The sequence below is a fragment of the Schistocerca serialis genome, chromosome 1, assembly GCF_023864345.2.
Source record: "Schistocerca serialis cubense isolate TAMUIC-IGC-003099 chromosome 1, iqSchSeri2.2, whole genome shotgun sequence".
Taxonomy (NCBI): domain Eukaryota; kingdom Metazoa; phylum Arthropoda; class Insecta; order Orthoptera; family Acrididae; genus Schistocerca; species Schistocerca serialis.
In genome coordinates, this window is record NC_064638.1 from 446,630,412 (window position 1) to 446,656,369 (window position 25,958).

At 38.7% G+C, this 25,958-nt stretch overlaps 1 protein-coding gene across 2 annotated transcripts in view; it reads right to left on the minus strand.

The window, feature by feature from the left end:
• LOC126472802 (tudor domain-containing protein 7-like) overlaps positions 1–25,958 on the minus strand; it is a 182,102-nt gene that overhangs the window by 34,373 nt on the left and 121,771 nt on the right. For both annotated transcript variants that reach the window (XM_050099961.1, XM_050099960.1), the window contains exons 13-16: positions 25,637–25,888; positions 25,455–25,559; positions 12,922–13,145; positions 1,546–1,655 (exon numbers count right to left, since the gene is read on the minus strand). In XM_050099961.1, the coding sequence (XP_049955918.1) occupies positions 1,546–1,655; positions 12,922–13,145; positions 25,455–25,559; positions 25,637–25,888 (691 nt within the window). The remainder of the gene's footprint in view (positions 1–1,545; positions 1,656–12,921; positions 13,146–25,454; positions 25,560–25,636; positions 25,889–25,958) is intronic.

The window sequence follows — 25,958 nt, forward strand, 5'->3', positions numbered from 1 at the left end:
AAGGATGTGGGTTTTTAAAGGAGAGGGTAAGGAGTCATTCCAATCCCGGGAGCGGAAAGACTTACCTTAGGGGGGAAAAAGGACAGGTATACACTCGCGGGCACACACACACACACACACACACACACACACACACACACACACATATGTGTGCAAGTTACATCATCTTTGATTTTAGATATATTTTTCCCACATAGAATGTTTCCCTCTATTATATTCATTACTAATTCAGTTTTACTTTTGGCCGATTTCTGTCATTTTTAGCCAAAGTTCGTGTCATTTTTGGAATATTCAGTGATTTTTTTTGCCATATTCTGTGATTTCATTAACCAAATTCAGGGGTATTTTTCGCTGAATTTGTTGCCTTTTTGCGCAGTTTGATGATATTATTTGCCATGTTCTGAAAAAATTCGGTGTTTTTCCAAATCTGATATTCTTTGCCAAATTCAGTGTCGCTCTGTTTTTTTTATTATTTTTATTATTATTATTATTATTATTTTTTTTTTTTTTTTTTTTTTTTTTTCCATTACCATTTCCACGAAATTTTCTTGCCCCTAGCCAGGAGCTATTAAATCTTGAAGGGTCGTTCAAATTTAGTCATATTTCTGTGCAATCCACTGGCAACAGAATTACAAAAGCAATATGTTATTTTCGACACAGTTTTACTCAATGGAAAGCATACATTTGTTAACAATACTACCCAACTACACTGTCACTATTGAATTTATGTCCTTGTATCATCTTCCTGGGACTACAGGACCTAGAGGTCACATGTAGGAGGTAAAGATGGTGGTTAAGAGATGCACAGTGAATCCCATGGAGCGTAATACCAGTAAAGGCTGCTGGACAGGACCATACTAATTCCTCATATTGAAGTATCATGTAGTGAATAGGTAGCCAGTCTCATCTACTGCAACATGAATCTTACAATTTGATCAAAGACTGTGGCATTATGCTGCATTCCTAGTCCTTCTGTTGTGAAGATAACTGTAAGCAGCTCTAATTCTGAATATAAGAACACAGTCACTTGCTTTGCTGACGAGTTGTGGCACTGACTAGGACCCTCTCTCTTCTTTCACTTTGCTCAGTACTTATCGATTCCTTTCCTAGTGAGTAATGGGACTAGCAATAAACTCATATCTCATCACAGGTTACAAGTAGACATAAAAATACCTATCTCCTACTAGTATTTACTCTTTGTAGCTTAATTTGCACAAATAGTCTTGAAACATTAGTTAACTGCAAACTCAGATACTTTTATTCAGCAAATACCTATACTCAACTCTGTGACCGGAATACTTCAGGAATGCTATAATAGTGGTATTCTTTCTGCAAACAATCCTACAGGAGAGTACCCCAGACCCAATTTTACGTGTCCTCACTCACTACTTATTACTCTTAACCAGTATGATAAGCATTACACAATCCAGAAGCTTTATACATCTGAGGATGTTTTGAACAACACACTACTCTGCATAAAGTATTTTATTATGTGGGCCCTCAAGATTTTTTAGTGTTTTTAGGATAGTGAATTATTATGTTTACCAGTTTCACTGTAACGTTCATCTGGACCTTTCCCTGCAGATGGTACAGACTGAGAACGTTCCGCACGTTTCTTACGTTGCAGATCTGTACCAGAACTTGTTTCAGATGACCTGAAAAAAAAAAAAAAAAAAAAGTCATAACTATACATGTAACCCAGCTCTAGCTCTCTCTCTCTCTCTCTCTCTCTCTCTCTCTCTCTCTCTCTCACACACACACACACACACACACACACACACACACACACACACACACACACACACACACACCCAAAATTTCCACTTTTGATCCAAATGTGATTTCCTCTCACATCTCATCTACCCAGTAAGTTAATGATAGTTTTCAGGTGTTTCCTGCACATAGCAGATGTTAAGTTTCTTCAGTACTTCACGAACAAAAATCACCTGCAATATGGAATTCATTGCTTGCTTCAACAGTAGTATGGACCAAAATAAGACCAAATTGTCTAGAAAACATGGATTCTAAAATGCGTACTTAAGAGTGATGAGCATTTGTAGAGTAGACGTGGTTTTACAGTAGCAAAGATGAACAGTTGCTCGTAACCCTTGAGGTATGCACTTTAAAGCCCATTCTACTGGATTTCTTTTCTTGTTTTCGTCATACGATTACCTCCCAAAGTATGGAGAGCAAAAAGTTTCCAGTAGAAAAGGTCCATTATCAGAGGTATCACAATGATTTTTGCTAATAACTTTCAGCACTTGTCATTTTCATTTCATAATCCCTTACCTCAAATAGATATATTTAACATTCTAAATTATCTCTGGAGGTTTGTAACTTCATTACAGAATCTCCGTATATATCACATAGTCACGATTGAAGCCTTAATACTGTGGCAGCAATTGGTTGTATATATATTATCATTAATATTCATCAAATGCATGGTACTGAAGATGCAGCTGAATTATAACAAAATTACAAGTTCTAAAGTGAACACCTAGAGCATTGTGTCATAGATGTGAGTGCATGTCTGTCACAACAACCTGAGCATTTGCCAGAGTACTCTATTCATAATATAAATTCAAGAATAGCAATTATATTGAAGACATAACCACAAATCACACACAAAAGTAGAAATCCATATTCACATCATTAACTCCCCTTCAAATGTGTTCCACTTTCAAAAATTTGAATCCCACCTCACAGTTTAAGTTTAAAATTGACAAATCCAACCACCTAACACATCCATCTGTCCACAACTGGAGTATACGTCTTCAAAGGATCTCCGTAATTCGTTCCGAATCTTATCTACTGCAAAGCACAAATTTTATCACGATTTCTTTCAGCCTCTTCGAAGTTTCCCCTCATACTACAGCCTGCTGTTTTAAGGTTATCCATATAAATTTATCTCCCCCTATGTCAACCTACCCCACTTCCATGATCATTTTCAGTTGCTGACCCTGAACTCATGATACGATCTCCATTTGTTACAACCATATTAATTAAATTTCAATCAAAATTTCTACCAGTCTTTCTTACAAAACGAAAACACACACACACACACACACACACACACACACACACAAAGCACAGATATGTGTCATTTTCTACGCTAATTTATTTAAAGTGACTTACACTGTACCATGAACAATGGTACATTCTCTATCACATCTTTGACATAAAAGCTTAAAATTTAGTATCTCAACCATGCAGCACATCCATTACTGGAATGTACCAATTGGAAATATCTCCATAATTTAAGAATCCAATGCACGAAATAAATACTTTATTCTGCTCTGAGAAAGTTCTCCATTTTCCAATTTCACACCTACTTTATGAGCATCTTTCTTTAATGCATGTCTAAAACTTTTTTTATTCCATTACAAGAAATTATTCAGGTGAAACCTATGAACTGCCAAAATTTAAAAACATATTGTGGCAGTTACTATGTGGAAACGTCCAAAATTCCCTATGCTACAGTCTCAACATTCTAGAGAATCAGCATATCATGCTGCAGATTATGTGACACTACATGTCTGACTGGAGGGTCCTCCGACACAGTTCATAAATAAACTTCCCATTCTACTTCACTTTTACATGTACTATTGTCCAACAAAGAACACTAATAATGACTACAGTCAATGCACTTTCCGCATACCATGCTACAAATTCTTCAAACCATGGACTTGACTTCCTCACATCAGCCTCTAAAATGAGGAATACAATATGCAGAGTTTAGCTACTCCCATCACCCACACAGTTACAGTTTGCTGCCAATTAAGCCCTTACTGCATGACACTCTTTATTTTTGTGAAAAAATGTCAAATGTTAATTTCAGTGTCCTGATGTCTGGAAAAATACTTAAAAAATTGTATCTCCTTTGTGTGGTCCATTAGTCCTGATTTAGGGGTTTGAGCCATATATGGGACAGAATACAGTTATGGCTAACATTTTGTGATACTAGTTTCAGGCTGGATGAGAAAACACTTCGAAAATATACAACAAGATATAAACATGCATTATCAGAACTAAGTTTATTTTTTTAAATAATTACACTTTCAGTTCATTAATTTGCATGTTTATCAGAAATCAAACAAAATTATTTATCATTTAGTCTATTTATTATGAAATTTCATGAAACGGTTTCTCTCCTCATTCAAAGATAAAGATGCACTGCACTTCAGACATGCTATGTAGGATTTTCCATTGCAATCTGGATACTTGCATCGACCACGGTTTTCAAGCCAGACTGGCATGTGATCTATGCCATCCTGTCGTACCTGACGTTGTGGAAGATCTGCCACAGGACCTTTCTTTTTCTTACTGTCCAGCTGTTTTTGGATTTCGTTGCTTGGCCTACCTCATTTCTTGGATAATGTTTTGCCCTTTTTACAGAGGGCATCTGCAACTGCTACCTTTAAATCCACTAGGGGCATGTAGTCTGTATTTCTCTTTTTCCATAGTAGCCAGCTATTATCACGAGCTAGATCAATTAGATGAAAGAATATCTTCAGGTATCATTTTTTATCTGATTTGAATACTGTAAAATCCAAGCATAGAATCTAACAGATTGCCACCCACCATGTAGTCACTGTAGATCATCATAGAGGGTGGACAAGGTATCATTTTGTATTTCTTTTCCTTTCTGAAAAGTCTCTTATTTTTGCCTTCTGGCTTGGATCCAACACATGTAGACAAAGTTTTGACTACTCTGTTGTCAAATCAGGATACTACTGACAATTGTACGGCATCTACTGTTGCTATCTTCCCCTTCATGCTACCTCGGCCATTCTTCTTCAAATCTGCCTCTTTAGCAAAAATGCAACCTGGTACACGATTGGCACGGACTGTTCCTAGTGCCTGTATTCCTTCCTTATGGAAACACACTTCCAAAGGTATACTAGTGAACCAACTGTCAAAAAAAGCTTGCGGTTCGCATGTCGTGGGACTGTTTGTGTAAGACGCACAACAACATTGCTGCTAAATCCTAGTTCCACAGCACCAAATATTGTAACATTATTCTGAGCTCCAACAAAAATTTCTTAATAGTAGCTGAATCCTGATACCCCACTAATAACAAAATCATAAACCCATTTATTTGGTTTACTAGATTGTATTGTTTTAGTGAAGATCTGCACTCTGTTGGAATAATCTGTTCATCCACAGCTAAAAATTCCTCTTTTGATACTCACAATTGTCTTTCACGTAACTGGTCTAGCAGTGGGTAAATTTTGAAAAGTTTGTCATGGTTGGGGTCATTAGCAGGGACTAGATTACTGTTATGACAGAAGTGTATGAAGCATTTTATTTCTTCCCTTCGGTTACAGCTCATTATGTCACTCACAGCAGGGTGGCCCAGATGTTGAGACCAACAATGCCTTGTTGCAGGGAGGTGAATAATGGACATAAGCATTGTCGTACCAATACATTGTTCCATTTCTTCTACATTTTCATTTTTACTGGATTGGCATTATACAGAATACAAACTAGTTTGTTTGGTTATGTACTGCACTATGTCTTCAGTAAAGGTTTACTTAAAATATTCCACAGGAGTGTCAAGATCCAATATTTCCTCAGGGAGTGTGTGTGTGTGTGTGTGTGTGTGTGTGTGTGTGTGTGTGTGTGTGTGTGTGTACGCGGTCGCAATGTCAGACAGTGCTCTAGCTCCTCAAAGGATAACTGAAAGCTAGCAAGTTTTACTTCTTTTGTGTGTGCCCATCAACAACTCAACATTTCTGTCTTTCAGTAATCACTGTAGTACTTATTACAGTGATTTTTTGGAGATGAGAGATGCTAATGGATTTCCAAAAGATCCCTCATTTTTCATATTCTCGTTTTCTCCTGAATACTCTGTACATTCAATTAAGGACATTTTCCACGGGCTTTCTGCATCAACTCCAACATCTCAGTTGTTGATATTTGTAATGTAACACATGTTATCATATATAGCTGGTCAAATCTGCAATGTAATGCTCGTAGCTCTGTATTGCCACAATCAATCTGCATTCTGGAAAGGCTCTAATACAACTACCCTGAATTGCATTGTTTGCCTGGAAACAAGTACCCTCCATCCTACCTACAAAAAAAAATCTACTGCCTATTCTACTTTGCCAAAATAAAATGTAAGACTAAATAAATAAGGAACCGAACTGAAAAATATGGGTCTGATTCCATACTTGGTTTACATCAAATTAACTCCTTTCCTCCAGGATTGTGTTTCCACCAACAAAACATGATCTAATCTTATTCCACTGACCCAGCAATCATCCCTCTGTCAATGACAAGACCATTCCCTACCTTACATAAAACATTTTCAAACAATGGGAAGTCCAAGATGCAATAATGACAGTATTATGAAAATGATTGATTGCAACTCCCCATTTAGTGGATATGCTGAGTTGCAGACAGGCACAATAAAAAGATTACTGACCATGTAAGCTTTTGGTCAGAAGGCCTTCTTCTAAAGCAAACTTGTCTATTCCATTTCCAGTTGCGACAGCATTTAATTTTGTTCCCTCTATGCCAGTGAAACAATAAATCAAGAATTCACCCTGACAGAAGGCCACCCACAAGCACATTCTAGTATGAAACATGACACTATCTAACTGGACCATGTTTCCAACACAATAACAACTTTGCCAGCAGTGTTACAATCTGAGCCATATGAACCCTCCCACAACACTAGCTCATCAGAATTTTAAAAGTAGGAACTATGAAATATTTATACCAAGATTGAACATAATTCTTATTCAAAGATGTAATCTTCTGTAACCTCCTATCCACAATCAAATATAATGATGAGCACTTTCATAATTCTACAACACCCCAACCTCCCCAAGAGAGTGAAACATAGCAAGATGGACTCACTCCACTTGCTACCATTTAGATAAATTTTTTTTTTTCTTGGCTTTCAGCTGATCCTACTTATATACATTTTATACAGACCCACTGAACAGGAGATTGGCAATTTATTATTCATACGGTATTTCATATGATACCTTACTGGTTCCTGTCAGATTGGCTTAACAGAAATAGGCAAAATTGTTCTAGTAATTATAATAATGAAATTATTTCTGATAAAAATCAAACAGATACAGCTGATGTTCATAATATGGAAGTAATTAATGAAAATGTACATGTATATGCTGATAACTTTGACGGTACTGTGATAGAATGTGTACAGATGAACTAGCTGACAAATTTGATGATATTAATAAAGAGAAATATAAATATCCTTTAATTAATAATCCATAAAGGAATTGCACATAGTGAAAGGAAATTCTGATACAGCTGAGGAGGGTACGTCATTTGTAATTAATAGCAATGTAAAGGAAATTAATTAGTTATGGCTAATCTAAGCAATGTTATGAAGAAACGTGCATTTTGGAACAAAAAAGATGCTCAAGTAAACAAGCCTGTTGTTATATTACCAACAGCACCCAGGACTAAAGTTTAAAAAGTGGCAATGAAATAGACAATACGCTGGAAGTAGGTTTTAGTATGTATAATAAATTCAAAGGAATAATATTCGTAAAATGTGGACAATTTAGAGATTTCGTAGTGTGAAGAACCGTATTTGCCGAAGACCTGAATATAAAAGGGAAGCTTTCAGACAGTGTTGTAGAACTAGGAGGGTGGGGTCAGAATAACTGTGAACAGAAGTGTAGGAAAGGCATTCGCTACTCTCTGAACAGGACTCAGACCCTGATTTTCCACTTATTGCCAGCAGTCATCTTAACCAGTTCAGCTATCCGTGCATGCCTCCCCACTGAGCCAAACAACCATATGCCCCACTTATCCACATCTCTTGATGTTCAATTCAGGAGGCGAACATGGACAGCCAAAGTGGTCATGTCAATCGCTCACGATAAGTGGGAAATACAGGTCTGAGTCTCGGTTCAAATGGCTCAAATGGCTCTGACCACTATGGGACTTAACGACTCAGGTCATCAGTCCCCTAGAACTTAGAACTACTTAAACCCAACTAACCTAAGGACATCACACACATCCATGCCCGAGGCAGGATTCGAACCTGCGCCCGTAGCGGTCACGCGGTTCCAAACTGAAGCGCTTAGAACCGCACGGCCACACCGGCCGGCCTGAGTCTCGGTCAGCCACATATTTTGATGTATCACCATTAAAGCTCAGCTGAAATAAATTTATATTCATAATTTTCAAATGAAATTCTGTAATACATTTTCTTTTATTTCCAAACTACAGTTACTTCCGTTGCACTTTAGCAAGCATGTTACCAACTACTGCTCTTTCACGATGCTCCTGGAACCCATCTTTCTTGTATATGTTGACACACCTTACTTATTCTTTCTACTGTGTTAATTCCTCAGCACGCTATGATATATTTGTTTCATTCACACATCTTTATCCACAGAGCTCCACACAAATTTCTCTTCCCACACCATTTGTTACTCTCACGCTCCTCAGCCTGGATTTTTTACAACAGTTTTCCTGAATTTATTGAGTGGAATTATGAAGACTCTACACTTGGGAGCTACAGAACTGTTTCACTGTACACTTGTTGAGTAATGGTGAGTCTATCTTCATGTTGGGAGCTGACGTGCATGTTACGCTACTGCATATTTTAAACCCCGATTATTTCATTATTATTGACATATCTCTGAATGGTAAAGTGATATACCATCAGGAGGTTACAAAATGTCACTTCAAGTAATTAGTTATAATTTAGGATGATATGGCAGCTTCAAATTGGCCTAATTTTTTTTAAAAATTCTCTCTCTCAAATTATTATGATTAAAATCTTGCTAGTATACTTGTGTATCATAATGTTAACTTCTTAAAGTAACCAATATTTTGATCATGTTGTGGTGGTTCTGCTCTGGTTGTAGACTCTTTGTGATCTGAGTACTAGTATATTTTGTGTCTCCAGTGGTACCACAACCTCACTGATGACAGTGTTCACATTTCAACTGGTCTTATGACATCACAGGTCACAGGAGACTATTTGCTGAGTAAAAAGTTGATGATGACTGGCAGACTATCATCAAACAGAAACTAGCTTTCAGACCACAGTGTTTTTCTGCCGCTAGTCTCAGGTATAAAAGGCAGCAATTCTATTTATGCTTTATGTTTAAACAATCATGTCAGTATCTAGTGGAACCAACACCCAGTGATCAGTCATGCACTAGTAGACTGAAATCTCTGGTAACCATGACATCGAGAACCTGCTGCTATTCTACCTGTTAATGTTACTGAGCTCCTCAAGGATTTTGGTTGAGTCACTTACTTCAGTCTGACTTATCCTCAGTTAGCTCACAAGCTCTCTGACTTCCTCAATCTTTATCAATCACACACGGTTACAGCAGTCTTTTGTCACTTATTCATTGTGCTGGCCCAACAGAACGTACTGTACTATGCTCTTGTTTGTGGGTGCTGATGGGCTTCCCACTTTCTCCTATGCAGGTAGCACTTCACTCTGTCTTGTATGTGTATGATGTGCCAAGACCTGCCACATCATCCTTGGTAAATCTATTACATGGGTTCCTACTGGTTATTGTATGATGAATGGAACCAGTATTTTGTTGTTTGCACGACAGATAAAAGAAAATCCATTACTAGCAAGAAATATTAAATACAACTGATCCTGTTGCTGAGTGATTCCATCTACAGACAACTAAGGAGCAACCCAACAGGACAAATAATAAACAATATGTACGTTCTGCTCAAAGACTGCAGAACTTATGATAGTACAGCTGAGGGAATAATTATCCAAGTCCTAGTGCCACCAATAACATGGATTACAAAAAACAATTGATAAGAAAGATTGAGGATTATAGCCATGGTATTGAGGACTATATTCATGATATTGGCTCTCATACTTACAACCAAGTGAAGCAGGATAAAAACAATCATATCAAAAGAAACTGTTGATCATCCACCACATGGGCAACATATACTGGTCAAAATATAACAGTTGCTTTAACAAAAAAATTATACTCAACAATACAATTAAAAAAAGAGATGAATAGGAGATATGTGATCACAGCAGGTAGTTACGTTCATTGTCATTGTATTCCATTTGACATTGTAGACACTGTGAGGAAGCATGCAGTGTGGCAATATACCCCACAGCAGCAGCAGCAGCAGCAGCACCACCACCACCACCACCACCACCACCACCCAAACAACAACAACAACTAGCAAAAGGCATCTGGAGAGCTTCAAAGCTTTAGAGCTAACAGCATAAAATTCTGTGTAGCTACACAACAGTTGATGACTGGGATATGTTGATGGTACTTTTATGATCTACCACATTGAGAAGTGGAGTTGCGAAGTACCATCAACATCTCAAAAGCTTCACTGGAACACAATACAAACAGAGTAAATGGAAAGCAATGGTGTGGCTGCATTTCTGAACACAGAGGTCTATAGAAATTCTAACAGCACACTGAAATGTAATCTACATAAGAAACTAAGCAACCCAACTGCTACCAACGTACTGAGTGTCACCATCATACTGCTCAGAATTCCTTTGTCCTGCACAGAATGATTGCCCAATGGAACAAAATTAGTAGTGCTGGCAACATCAAACAAAAACAGGGAGCTCTACTCAGTACCTTTTGCATTAAGAGCTCTGACACAGAACAGTAAAAATGGTTACTGAGAGACAATGAAATACAGCAAATTTAGTTTCCTCTGGTACCCTTACCGTTATGCTGAGTGCATCAATGAACTAGCAGCTGTTGTGCTTTGCTGTGGAACCCACTTGCTCTCAGTGAGCACAGCAACCAGAATATATTGTACTTCTCCAAAGATTTCATGAAACCTCTCACATTTAAAGCATGGTTTGATATACAGGGTGTACCAAAAAGAATCATCCGAAATTTTAAAAAAATAATAATCATAACTATTACGTTATTTGAGATGACTGTGTGAACAACGTGTTGTTGGAAAGAGCAAACTCTCAAGTTTTACATGGTTCCCGCTTGGTAGCAACAGTGTGCACCCAATACAATTCTAGTAATGGTGTCAGGACTACAGAAAGCATTTTGTGTTCTATGTTTTGGGTAGTGCAGATGAGTAATAACTGTTCAGCACGACTTTCATACTAGGTATAATGTGGATCCTCCTACAAACTGATCATTACAAGAAGGCATGAACAATTCCAAGGAACAGGTTGTCTCTGTAAAGGCACATTGCCAGGATATTCCCGAGTGTCTGACACAAACGTCAAATGCTTCTGCCATAGTTTCACAAGGAGTCTGCAGAAATCCATTCGCTGTGCAACTCTACAGCTCAACATGCCTCCGATGTGTGTTGCATCAATGTTTACACATAAAACCATAAAAAATTCAGCTACAGCAAGTTCTTCATGAAGGTGACAAACAACAAAATTTGGAGTTCTGTAATTTCGTTCTTGGCAAGATGGAGGATTACAGTTTACTTCCATCCATATTGTTTAGTGACAAGACAACATTCCACTTAAATGGGAAGGTGAACCATCATAATATGAGAATATAGGGTAAGGAAAAACCACATGAAGTTGTACAACATGAGAGGGACTCTCCAAAATTTAATGTGTTTTGTGCAGTTCCACATAAAAAGGTGTATGGTTCATTTTTCTTTGCCGAGAACACTGTTACAGGAAGCATGTATCTCAATATGTTTGAGAACTTTCTTTTTCCACAGTGGGAGACTGATTCAAACAACTTCATTTACCAACAGGATGGGGCACCGCCACACCGGCATCTGGAGGAGCGGGAATTTTTAAATTAAAGGATTACTGAAAACTGGATCGGTCACACTGGACCAAATGATTCAACCTCACATTACTGGCCTCCAAGGTCACTGGACCTGACTGTATGTGATTATTTCTTATGGCGGTTTATAAAATACTTTATACATCTCTGTTACCAACCATAATGAATGGACTGAGACATCGCATAACAGTAGCACGGAAGCTGTAACTCAAGGCATGCTTGCTGCAATGTGGGAAAAATTTGAATACTGCATGGGCATATGCCATGCATCTCGCGGGGGAGGGGGGGGGGGGGGGGGATATTGAACGCCTATGAAAAGGTATGAAAAAACCTTTTTTAACTTCCCATTCATCAAAAGAGAAAATTCACTGTATATTAGTTTCAGAAATATGTAAATGCCAAATCGGACAATTGTTTTTGATACACCCTATATTCTGAGGGCAATGCTGCCTACATTGTTGAACTGGGATGCTCATTTTCACTTTACAGGAGAGTACAAATACTATGCGAAACTGTGACTGCACACTCAATAATTGATAGTGTTTCACCAACAGCAGTTGTGACATAAAATTTCAAGACATGTGAATCCTTGCAAGGAAGGTGAGGACGCATCAAAGCAAAATTAGAAGTGCAACTGAAATTTTGAAGTAACCCAACAAACTTAACACAAGTCAGCTACAGCATCCAGTTGCCCTAGTTGCTAGTGACCTTATCTATTGCATCAAGGGTGGTCACTGAGCAGTTGCCTCACTAGTCCTTGGCACAACCATCCAAACAATGGGCATAGGTAGAACAGTCATTGTGCACCCATGACTACCAGCAGGAATACATGACCCCAGACGGCTAGTCACTAATTCTTAGGACACTTGTAGATATGCAATTACTGGAGTTCACACCATCAGCACAAAATATAACAGTCTGTGCCTTGAGGAAAATCATATAAATGTTGCCACGTCTTAAGTATGATGTGGCAATACACCCAGTTGACACTAAGTTGCCAATGACACAGAAGCCCTGTTCCTGCATTTCAAACAACATTTTTTATGAATGAATCTTACAGTGGCTAATTTAGCGGAGTATAGAACTGTGGAAACAATACAAACAAAGAGTAGTTAGGACTAATGTGCGTACTGTGTCAGAATGGCACACAAACTTAATCTAGTTACAGGTAAGTATTACCACTAACCTTATTAAGTCTGGATCCAATGCTAGTGTGTTGTTGATGGACACTAATAGTTTTTCATCTGTGAACCGTTTGAAGAGCTCCACTGTAGGTGCTTCTGTGTCAGTGCCTGGTGTTATAACTTTCATGAGCACAGTATCTGTCTGCGGAACAAGCTCCAGAAGTCTATTTGCAACCTTTTCATTGAATACTGATGATGGTAAATTGTGCATGTTCACCTTAATTGCCTATGGGAAGAAAATTCTGTTAGCTTTATAGAAGCATATTACACTAATCAGAGCTACATAAAGCCAATGAGAATAGCTACACTGTTTGCATAGAAATAGATTACAATTGTGATTACATAAATATTACTTTGAATATTTTGTAGTATCCTACTACACTTCATGGATAAACTTCCACAAAAAGCAACTAATCTCAAAGCCCAACAGCACGACACACTTTGGACCTTGCAATGCACTGATGATGTCATGACTGCTGCTTCCATAAGCCAGGAATTACCGTGATAAAGCCAGTTATGGTATGACTGTCTGAAGGAAACTGAGCTCTGACTGAATATCAGAAAAACTGAGCACTTACAATACCATTTTTAATCCAAGGAAGCTCCAAATTATAGAACAAATCTAAGGAAAGTGGACATATTTTATCATTTGCTTTTATTTCAGACAACATCTGTGCTCTTAACAATGAATTGTTTAAGTATTTCAGCACAGTCCAGTCAAATGGTAATTTGTTGTGGAAAGTTTGGTAGAAATTTTTGAAAAGCTTTCTAAATGTTTTCAAGGGTGCTGAATCCAAATTTTCAAAGTTCGGCCAAAATTTTGTACAGGAAGTGGGTCAAAAATGGAAAAAAAGCATGAAAATGGGATTTTTTTGGGTCTTATAACTTGGAAGCAACAGCATTTTTTACAAAGACGACTGTTTATGAAAATAAAGAGGATAAAATTTCCCGCAAATTAGATTCCGATTACTTTTTTCTTCAGACCAACTGTATGACGTAGTGCATGTTCAAGTTAGCACAATTTTAGGGGCCAGCACCAAAACCCAACTCCTCATCTCTAAGTATGCTAATGATGTTCGTTCAAACAACAAAATGAAATCTTTCATCACTCTTACAATCAAAATCTGTTACAATAAATGAAGTAAATGACATAATTATGCTCTATTTTGGATTCCGTAACAGTAATAACAATTATCATCATTTTATATTATTAATATAGTGTAATAATTTTAAAGAAATTGCAAAGAACTTTCATCCTCTCTGTGTTCCATGTATCACTGCTCTCATCTTCACTTTATTTGCCAGCAAAATTAGAATATATACAGGTACATTACAGCTAAGTAAGGTAATAGATAACCAATTTCAGTTCATACCTGATAATAGGTAAATAATTAGAGTTGAAACCAATGTACAGTGTTCATTACAGTAATGATGTTATGGGCTCTCACAAAGGGAAATTATAGCAACAACAGTGTGAAATACGGGTTAGCTTCGTGTGGTGTGGTACATTGGATACCCCCCATTACACGCAAACTGTTGTTTCCATCAAGAGTTTGGGTGACGTCAGCACTGTCTAAGACTAATTGAAATGACATGGATCAGTCAAATTCCAATCCCTTTGCCATCACTGCTGACACCTAAAAACATACTGCCTCTGTGTAGGAGGCACTGCCCTAAAGTGAATGGTACAACTACTTTCTAAGAGCTACACTTCTTATAGATGAAAGCAGTCAGGACAACTTGCAGTGGTAACAGGAGATAAGAATTTTGTACCCCATGTTTCTAAAACAAACAACAGTTGATCTCTTCCCAGATGAGGCAATCACTATATTACTTCCATCTTCAACTGTTGAGCTTCCACAGCCCTGAAATCAAAATGGTAGTCACTTTGGATTTTGTCTATCAACTGCTGCAGGAAAAATTGACACTCATCATTATTTTGACTGAGATTGCTGAAAATTTGCTTCATTGTGCAATCAATTTCAGTGGCACATGGACCTCCCTTTTTTTCTCCTACCTGCTTTGGTTTGCTGTGCAAGACCTGGATGTATCTGATGTGGTACTGGATACCTGATGTAACAAAGTTAGTAACTGGTCCAATCTGAGGTATTATCAAGCATCCTCAGTCATTGCTTTGTCTCTAAGCAAGTTCAGAACAGTCTCTTCTAGCCCCACCTTACACACACAATACACTAGGTTCCAGCAATTGGCTGGGAACTTATTCTGTTAGGCCAAAAATTCTAGCATAATAGCTGCCCACACAAAAAAATAGTTGGTATTGAAATCTGAATCCAGCTGAGCAGATCTAGTTTCTTTTTTACTGCAACCAGACACACCCTTCTTAGCTACCACAGCAATTAATTTTTCGTTCGTGTATTTTTTTATGTGGTTCACGAACCTCTCCCATCCTTCCTCTTGTTACTTACTTCAACAATGTTCTTTAAGCCCATTTCGGGCCTTAGTGATGACACTTTTCTCCTATCATCCAGTACAACATCACATAGAACAATTTCTCACTTAAGCTCATTATGTGCAATAACTTTATCCAGTTAAACTGAATTTACCAACCACAAATACACTACTGGCCATTAAAATTGCTACACCACGAAGATGACATGCTACAGACACGAAATTTAACTGACAGGAAGAAGATGCTGTCATATGCAAATGATTAGCTTTTCAGAGCATTCACACAAGGCTGGCGCCGGTGGCGACACCTACAACATGCTGACATGAGGAAAGTTTCCAACCGATTTCTGATACACAAACAGCAGTTGACCAGCTTTGCCTGGTAAAATGTTGTTGTGATGCCTCGTGTAAGGAGGAGAAATGCGTGCCAACACGTTTCCGACTTTGATGAAGGTCGGATTGTAGCCTATCACGATTGCGGTTTATCGTATCGCGAAATTGCTGCTCGCGTTGATCGAGATCCAATGACTGTTAGCAGAATATGGAATCAGTGGGTTCAGGAGGGTAATACGGAATGCCATGCTAGATCCCAATGGCCTCATATCATGGCTGCGGTTACCCTTGACGCTGCATCACAGACAGGAGCGCCTGTGATGATGTACTCAACGACGAACCTGGATGCACGAATGGCAAAACATCATCTTTTCGGATGAAGCCAGGTTCTGTTTAATGCATCATGATGGTCGCATCTGTGTTTGGCGACATCGCGGTGAACGCACATTGGAAGCGTGTATTTGTCATCGCCAGGCTGGCGTATCACCCGGCATGATGGTATGGGGTGCCATTGGTTACATGTCTCGGTCACCTCTTGTTCGCATTGACGGCACTTTGAACAGTGGACGTTAAATTTCATATGTGTTATGACCCATGGCCCAACCCTTCATTCGATGCCTGTGAAACCTTACACTTCAGCAGGATAATGCACTACCGCATGCTGCAGGTCCTGTACGGGCCTTTCTGGATACAGAAAATGTTCGACTGCTGCCCTGGCCAGCACATTCTCCAGATCTCTCACCAATTGAAAATGTCTGGTCAATGGTGGCCGAGCAACTGGCTCGTCACAATACGCCAGTCACTACTCTTGATGAACTGTGGTATCATGTTGAAGCTGCATGAGCAACTGTACCTGTGCACGTCATCCAAGCTCTGTCTGACTCAATGCCCAGGCATATCAAGGCCGTTATTATGGCCAGAGGTGGTTGTTCTGGGTACTGATTTCTCAGGGTCTATGCACCCAAACTGCGTGGAAATGTAATCACATGTCAGTTCTAGTATAATATATTTGACCAATGAATACCCGTTTATCATCTGCATTTCTTCTTGGTGCAGCAATTTTAATGGCCAGGAGTTTACTTACTAAGCAACCACCCAAGGGCAAACATTCAAACACCTGCCACCAGAGGAGACGATCAAATAGGTCCGGTTCTCCTGCTGTCAGAGGGAGGGAGGACATCAACATCTCAAAAGCATCTTACCCCTTATCACAGTAAGTATCAACTACCAGCCATTCCAGTAACATCCTTACACTATTGGAGGATGGCACTCTCCAATGGATACGCAACTAAGTACATTAAGAAAACTGGGGTAGTTCCTGAGATGGCCCATCTCCTCAACTATGAAATCCTGCTAACTTCAACACGCGCTACATGCCATACCAACAGTCTAACAAGAAGAATCGTGGGGGGCCTAGTTTGTGGTAAATTACATCATCTTTATTTTCATAAACAGTCAACTTTGGCAAAAACTGTGCTGTTTTTCCAAATTATAAGCAAAAATCCCAGAAAGTACCATTTTCAGTGTCTTTTTCTATTTTTAACCACTTACTGGGCCGACGTTTTGGAGGGACTTCGAAAATTCGGATTCGGTAACCTCAAAAAAAATACTGAAAACTTGATAAAAATTTTCTACAATACTTTCCACTATTTGGTCTTTTTGAGGACCATTTGACTGGATTAGCAGTTGTAAGACATGCTCCTCTCCTCTCCTCTCCTCTCCTCTCCTCTCTCCCCTCCCCCTCTCCCTCCCCCCGGCACCAAACTAATTTTACAACCAAGCAGCAATTCCCAAGAATTTAATTCTGTCAACTTCTTATATTTCCTTTATGTACTCACTGAGTGGAAATTTCATACAGGTCCTATACTAGATATAGAGTGCCTTTTCAAAGTTTAATGATGTAGTATTGGCTATGAAACAATTTATTCATGTCTAAATTTTATCAGGAACCCTTTCCAAAACTGCACTTTATTTGCTATTTATGATAATATTTGTATCACCTGTAAACAAAAAAAAAATCAAGCATCTAGCAATGTAACTTATGAAAGGTCATTATCATGTTGCTGTTATCATCTTCAGTCCCAAGAATAGTTTGACGCAGCTCTCCACAGTAGTTTATCCAGTGTAATCCTCTTCGCAACTACCACAATCTATATCCTTTTGAATGTTCTTGCTGTACTCAAGCCTTGGTCACCCTCTACAACAGGCTCATCCAAAAATTGTGCCTGCTGGCCCGGCCGCGCTCTGCAGGTGCAAGGCAGTGTAGTTCAGTGCTCAATATGCGACCATGTATCGCTAGTGTTGGCATAGGAGTGAGAGAGATAGCTGCGGAGCGAGTGAGACCACACAGCACTGCTCTGCGCTAGATTGTCCCGTGGTCAGATCCAACATAAACAAAATAACAGAGGAGTGTAGCTCTGTAAAAGTGGTCGAAGAGCAGTAAAACAAGCAAACCAATTTAGGTAACAATTAGTGTTAGTGTGGCATAATTTCTACTCAAAGCTTTAGAAAACAATATCCAAAACAAGAATCGAAGAACAACTTAGCAGTTTTCTGACACACAGTTTGATTCTATTAGTACTGCACCTGCACACTCATCATGTGTACAATAGGCGTCTTCTGAAAGATATATCAATTTCTGAACTGAACTAGTGTCACAAATATTCTATTTTAGAAATACTTTTATGTATGGGATGAGGAGTCTAATTCTTACTGTTAGTAGTTACAAGTAATATTTTTTGCTGTACTTCATGCTACAGTCTTTTGTATCCCTTTTTAGAGTTTAAACATCAGATCCTTAGTTTGCTGTTTTGTACGCAATAATTCTAATTGACCAAATTTGAAAACTTAATAAAAAAAGTAGTATTAAGGCTATAAAGACCTTTAATCTTTACAGTCAACATTGTTAAAGAAGACAATTAACATTTTCCACGTTTTTCCTTTTTCGAGGAAGTGATTTTGTCTAAGTTTTGTACAATATTCCGGGAGACTGCTAACCTCAAAGAATTAGTATAATACTGGCCTTAGTGATAAAAATTTGACTATTATATTTGTTTGTCAAAGTTGAAATGTCAAATATTTATGTCAAAGAAATTTGATGGTATGAATATAATAGAGGGCAACATTCCACGTGGGAAAAATATATCTAAAAACAAAGATGATGTGACTTATCAAACGAAAGCGCTGGCATCTCGATAGAAATGCAAACAAACACAAACACACACACAAAATTCAAGCTTTCGCAACCAACGGTTGCTTCGTCAGGAAAGAGGCAAGGAGAGGGAAAGACAAAAGGATGTGGGTTTTAAGGAAGAGGGTAAGGAGTCATTCCAATCCCGGGAGCGGAAAGACTTACCTTAGGGGGAAAAAAGGACCTGTGTCTATCAACATGCCAGCGCTTTTGTTTGGTAAGTCACATCATCTTTGTTTTTAGATATATATTTGATGGTATAATAGAGAACTTTGTCAAATCTCGCCTGTTATCAAATAAATATGATCAAATGTAGGGCCTCACAATAAATTTGATAATAAAAGTCCTTGTCTTCTGTTCACTGCAACGTGTAATATTACCACTTGGAGCGCTAGCATCGCTGCAGCATTCTGCCACCAGTAGTGTGTTTATAAACATGGCTGCTAAGTTTAAATGGTGTGTGCCGTCAACTACAAAATTAACAGAAATGTATGAAGTTGATGAGGCGCTTTACAACGGGAGGCACCCTGAGTAAAGAAGTAGATTAATGTCTGCAATGGCACTGTAAGTCTGGATAGTTTCCTGAAAGAAGTGTACAAGATGAACACCAACACAAGCAAAACAAGGACAATGGAACGTAGTCAAACTAAATCAGATGATGTTGAAGTAATCAGATTAGGAAATGAGACATTAAAAGTAGTACAAGGGTCTTACTATTTGGAAAGTAAAGTAACTGATAATGGCTGAAGTACAGAGGATATAAGATGTACACTGGCAGTGGCAATAAAAGGTATTTGTCTGGAATGTAGTCTTGTGGAAGTAAAACGTGGACGATAAACAGTTCAGACAAGAAGAAAATACAAGTTTTTGAAATGTGGTATTACAGGAGAATGCTGAAAGTTACAGGGGTAGATCGCATAACCAACAAGGAGATACTGAACAGAACTGGGGAAAAAAGAAATCTGTGGTATAACTTGACTAAAAGAAGGGATCATTTGATAGGACACATTCTGATATATAAAGGGATCACCAATTTAATATGGGAGGGAAGTGAGTGAGTGGAGGGGTGGGTGTATTAAAATTAGGTGGAGACCATGAAATGACTTCAGTAAACAGGTTCAAATGGCTATAGGTTACATTAGTTTCTTGGAGATGACGAGGTTTGCACAGGCTAAGAGTAGTGTGGAGAGCTGCATCAAACCAGTCTTCAGACTGAAGACCATCTTATTGGGACTATTTTCAGGGAAGCCACTGAAATACATTTGACAAGTGATTTAATAAACTGTGACAATTGTTCCAATCTTGATCAAATGGGGAAGTCAGCGCTGTCAATAGTTAACTGACATACACAACAGTGCTGCTTCCCCTGTCAACCAGAACTTGTGGTCAACATTCTTTACAGAGGGTGTTATGGTAGCATATAATCACTAACGCCACTGCGATCTTCAGTGTGCACACCCACAATTGGCCACCTTACTAGTATATATGACTGACAGGACCATTTTACCCTCACTCTTTACAGTTCATTGCGAAGATGACTAACAGTTCACAGATGACTTAAGTTATTATGAGTGAGTATCCCCAATTTTACTGATTAAGTAATATGTCATGAGAATATGAAGATTTACAAGTAAAAAAAATTTCTAGGTTCATCAGCTGTCGATCTACAGAGGAGACAGTTTAAAAATCACTGGCATGTAACACTTTAGAATACTGCTGAAATGTGTGGGACCCGTATAAAATAGGGCTAAAATGGTAGACTGAATGTACACGAAGAAGGATAGCACAAATGGTCACAGGTTTGTTCAACTCAAGGTGGAGCGTCACAGAAATGTTTAAAATACTGAATCGGCAAATGTTTTATGTTAGATACAATTATCCTGCAAAATCCTACTTAAAACGTTTCAAGATCCAGTATTAAGTGAAGGATCTGGAGATCTTCCTCCTCCATTGGACTATCACTTCCTTAGTGACCACAAAAAAAGTACCAAACTAGACACCTGATGATTTTAATTATACAGGTAGTAAGCAAGGGCGTGTTCCTGTTCTTTATTTTTTGTCTCCTACTGCTGGAGAAACCCTTACATCTGCATTACATCCGTACTCTGCAAACCACCATGAGGTGCATGGCAGATGGCACATCCCATTTTACCAGTTATTAGGACTTCTTGCTGTTCTGTTCACATATGGAGTGTGGGAAGAACAATTGTTTGAATGCCTCTGTGCATGCAGTAACTATAGTAATCTTATCCTCACGATCCCTATGTGAGCGATAGGTTGTAGTGTATCCCTTGAGTGATCATTAGAAGTTGGTTATTGAAACTTAGTTAACAGACTGTCTTGGAATAGTTTACATCGGTCTTCAAGAGTCTGCCCTTTCAATTCCTTCAGTACCTCTCTGACACTCTCCCATGGAGTAAACAAACCTGTGACCATTTGTGCTGCCCCTCTCTGTATACATTCAATATCCCCTGTTAGTCCTGTCTAGTACGGGTCCCACACACTTGAGCAATATTCTAGGATGAGTCACAGAAGTGATTCATAAGCGATTTCTTTAGTAGACTGATTGCACCTCTACAGTTTCTACCAATAAACCAGTCTGACACCTGCTTTATCCACCATTGAATGTATGTGATCATTTCGTTTCATATCCCTACAAAGTGTTACACCCAGATATTTGTACAAGTTGGCCAATTCCAATAGTGACTCATTGATATTATTATTATTATTATTATTATTATTATAATAAGATACTATATTACTTCATTTTGTGAAGTGCACAATTTTACATTTCTGAACATTTCGACCAAGTTGCCAATCTCTGCACCTTGTTGAAATCTTATCAAGATCTGACTGAATATTTATACAGCTTCTTTCAGATAGTACTTCATTATAGGTGACTTCATCATCTGCAAAAAGCCTGATTTTACTGTTAATATTGTCTGCAAGGTCATTACTATACAACATAAACAGTAAGGGCCCCAGAACACTTCCGTGGGGCACACCTGAAGTTACTTCTACGAGGGCAGTTCAATAAGTAATGCAACATTTTTTTTTTCTGAAACAGGGGTTGTTTTATTCAGCATTGAAATACACCAGGTTATTCCCCAATCTTTTAGCTACACAACACTATTTTTCAACGTAATCTCCATTCAATGCTACGGCCTTACGCCACCTTGAAATGAGGGCCTGTATGCCTGCACAGTACCATTCCACTGGTCGATGTCGGAGCCAACGTCGTACTGCATCAATAACTTCTTCATCATCCGCGTAGTGCCTCCCACGGATTGCGTCCTTCATTGGGCCAAACATATGGAAATCCGATGGTGTGAGATCGGGGCTGTAGGGTGCATGAGGAAGAACAGTCCACTGAAGTTTTGTGAGCTCCTCTCGGGTGCGAAGACTTGTGTGAGGTCTTGCGTTGTCATGAAGAAGGAGAAGTTCGTTCAGATTTTTGTGCCTACGAACACACTGAAGTCGTTTCTTCAATTTCTGAAGAGTAGCACAATACACTTCAGAGTTGATCGTTTGACCATGGGGAAGGACATCGAACAGAATAACCCCTTCAGCATCCCAGAAGACTGTAACCATGACTTTACCGGCTGAGGGTATGGCTTTAAACTTTTTCTTGGTAGGGGAGTGGGTGTGGCGCCACTCCATTGATTGCCGTTTTGTTTCAGGTTCGAAGTGATGAACCCATGTTTCATCGCCTGTAACAATCTTTGACAAGAAATTGTCACCCTCAGCCACATGACGAGCAAGCAATTCCGCACAGATGGTTCTCCTTTGCTCTTTATGGTGTTCGGTTAGACAACGAGGGACCCAGCGGGAACAAACCTTTGAATATCCCAACTGGTGAACAATTGTGACAGCACTACCAACAGAGATGTCAAGTTGAGCACTGAGTTGTTTGATGGTGATCCGTCGATCATCTCGAACGAGTGTGTTTGCACGCTCCTCCACTGCAGGAGTCACAGCTGTGCACGGCCGGCCTGCACGCGGGAGATCAGACAGTCTTGCTTGACCTTGCGGCGATGATGACACACGCTTTGCCCAACGACTCACCGTGCTTTTGTCCACTACCAGATCACCGTAGACATTCTGCAAGCGCCTATGAATATCTGAGATGCCCTGGTTTTACGCCAAAAGAAACTCGATCACTGCCCATTGTTTGCAACGCCCATCCGTTACAGACGCCATTTTAACAGCTCCGTACAGCGCTGCCACCTGTCGGAAGTCAATGAAACTATACGAGACGAAGCGGGAATGTTTGAAAATATTCCACAAGAAATTTCCGGTTTTTTCAACCAAAATCGGCCGAGAAAAAAAATGTGTTGCATTACTTATTGAACTGCCCTCATACATCTGACAATGACTCTCCATCCAAGGAAACATGCTATGTCCTCCCTACCAAAAAGTCCTCTATCCAGTCACAAATCACTTGATACCCCATATGATCATACTTCTGACAATAAGCACAGTTGTGGTACAAAGTCAAATGCTTTATGGAAACCGAGAAACACAATCTACCTGGTAGCCTTAATGCAAAGCTTTCAGTATGCCATGTGAGAAAATTCACATGATCGATGTTTTCAGAAACCATGCTTGCTGGCATTGAGGAGCTCATTCTGTTCAAGATATCTCATTATGTTTGATCTCAGAATATGTTCTAAGATTCTACAACAAATTGATGTCAAAAATATTGGATGGTAGTTTCGTGGATCACTGCCACTGCCTTCCTTGTAGATGGTTGTGACCTGTACCTATTTCCAAGAACTGCTCACGGTTATTTGATCAAGATATCTACAATAGATTATAGTGAGAAGAGGGCTAAGTCAGTCACAAATTCAGTATAGAATGTGACAGGGATTTCATCAGGGCCTGGAGCTTTGCTCAGTTTTAATGATTTCAGCTGTTTCTCAACACCACTGACACTAATACTCATTTCATTGATCTTGTCAGTTGTTCAAGGATTAAATTGGGGCGATTCTCCTGGGTTTTTCTTTGTAAAGAAACATTTGATAACAGAATTCAGCATTTCAACTTTTGCTTTGCTATCCTCAATTTCAGTTCCTGCCTCATCTGCTAGGGACAGAACACTAACATTGGTGCCACTAACAGCTATACATGCAATCAGAATTTCTTTGGATTTTGTAAAATGTCATTTGACAATATTCTGCTACGGTAATCACTGAAGGCATCACGCAAATCCTTAGAGGTTATAAACACTTCGTTGGTTGACAGCTAGACTTGCTGACCTTGTTGAGTTGAAAATTACTCTGATGATGTCTCCAGAATTAGAAGATGAAACATAAGGAATAGAAACATTTCTTAGATCATAGCCTTACGAGCACATTACCAAATTCGCCCAGAGTGTCAATATTAGCAATGAAAGCCAGCGCTGTATGATCAATATTAGACATATTACAGAGCACACACAGTCGTTTAAGCAGTCATTCTTATCATGCCCTGTACACAACTGGAACAGGAAGAAACTGTAACATTAGGTACAATGTCTAGTACCATCCATCATCTACTGCACTGTGGATTGCAGAGTTACATACATAGACGTAGATGTCGGAACCAAGTTCTACAAAACATACGTCCAATAGATAAAAAACAAAATAATACACCTAACATTCTCATGACAGCAAACATCAAGCTAAGGATACTGCAGGGGGTGTACAACATTCATCATATATAGAAATAACATCACTATTACTGAAAGCATTTTGGAAAGTTATTAAAAATGCATAGCCCTAAAACTAAACAATGCAGACCTGAGACGACTTTTTAGTAACTAGAATGAAGTGTAGGACACGATGCACCAACACAATCAACAGCCACAGATGCAATGAGGTATAAGCCAATGTTCTTCTCACAGTTCACTTGGTAAGTAAATACAGTGTCATGCTTCAATGTGTGTATATGTGCATGCACAAGTGTGTAACTAACTGTATCAAAAATGAATGCAGTAGCGACAGGCTGTTAGTAATACTCTTATTTTTTTTCCTGGGAAGGACAAGAGACAGAAGATGGACACAGCTTAAGAGAAGATCCGGATGTGTATTTTTTTTAACTCTCCATCATTCGCATCATTGTATGCTGTTCAAAACCTGTCTTATTTTAAGTGTCCATCATTTCCAGTTAGCTTCTTGGAATATTGGCACCAGCTACTAGTCACAACAATAATCTTACCACCAGCCCCTCCCCACCTGTTGGTTGCATGTACATAAAACAATTTAGCCATCAGATGCCTGGCTATTGTAACAAATGCAACACACGACCAGTGAAGGGTTAAAGAAGTCTTCACATGGTACTTTACAAAATGGAGACAAATGTGCTTTTTTTCCTACATATGTATTGTTGTTCTAAAAAAGTTAGTATGTCCACAATGTGAAATGACATTAAGGTTCCACAATTGTTTCATAATGTTTAAAGTCATATCTACTTTGTTGCAGTCCTCTAACAAGGCCTTTTCTCATTCAATTTTTAAGTGAAGAATAGATTTATCACAGCCCTTTCTTTGAAACAAATATTTGTAATAATACGAGAATCCCTTCTGTCAGCAGTAAGAATTACATAACATAGTTTAATCCTTACCTGATATGGAATGCTCTTCAGTTCATCATCTACATTTTCCAGAAGTATAAGACTGTCAAGACGGGCCCGCTCTATGTTACCATAATCAACAAATATGATGTCTGCCTGTGATATCATAACACACATTAGAATTATTGTTACAAAACAGAATAACACCAACAAATAAACTTTTTGTATCATACCTCATTTGTTGCAGGGTACTCCTCCACAATTTTTGCACGGTACATAGAATTGTCTGAAGCATAAGGAGCTAAATATAGGTCATCCGCTTTTCTTCTGACATCTGAAGCTTTGGGCAGATACTCATTCACAGCTGCTTCTAAAATTGATTGTATTTGACTAGTTATATAATCTAGAGGTTTTAAACTCATCTGTATATGGACATCTCCATTATGAGCTATACTACTAATGAAAACATCCTTCACTGTGTCCACCTATAAATCAAAATTTGCAACTTAGCTTCATTTTTAAATACACAACACCTTATATATTAAAGTGGTCAAA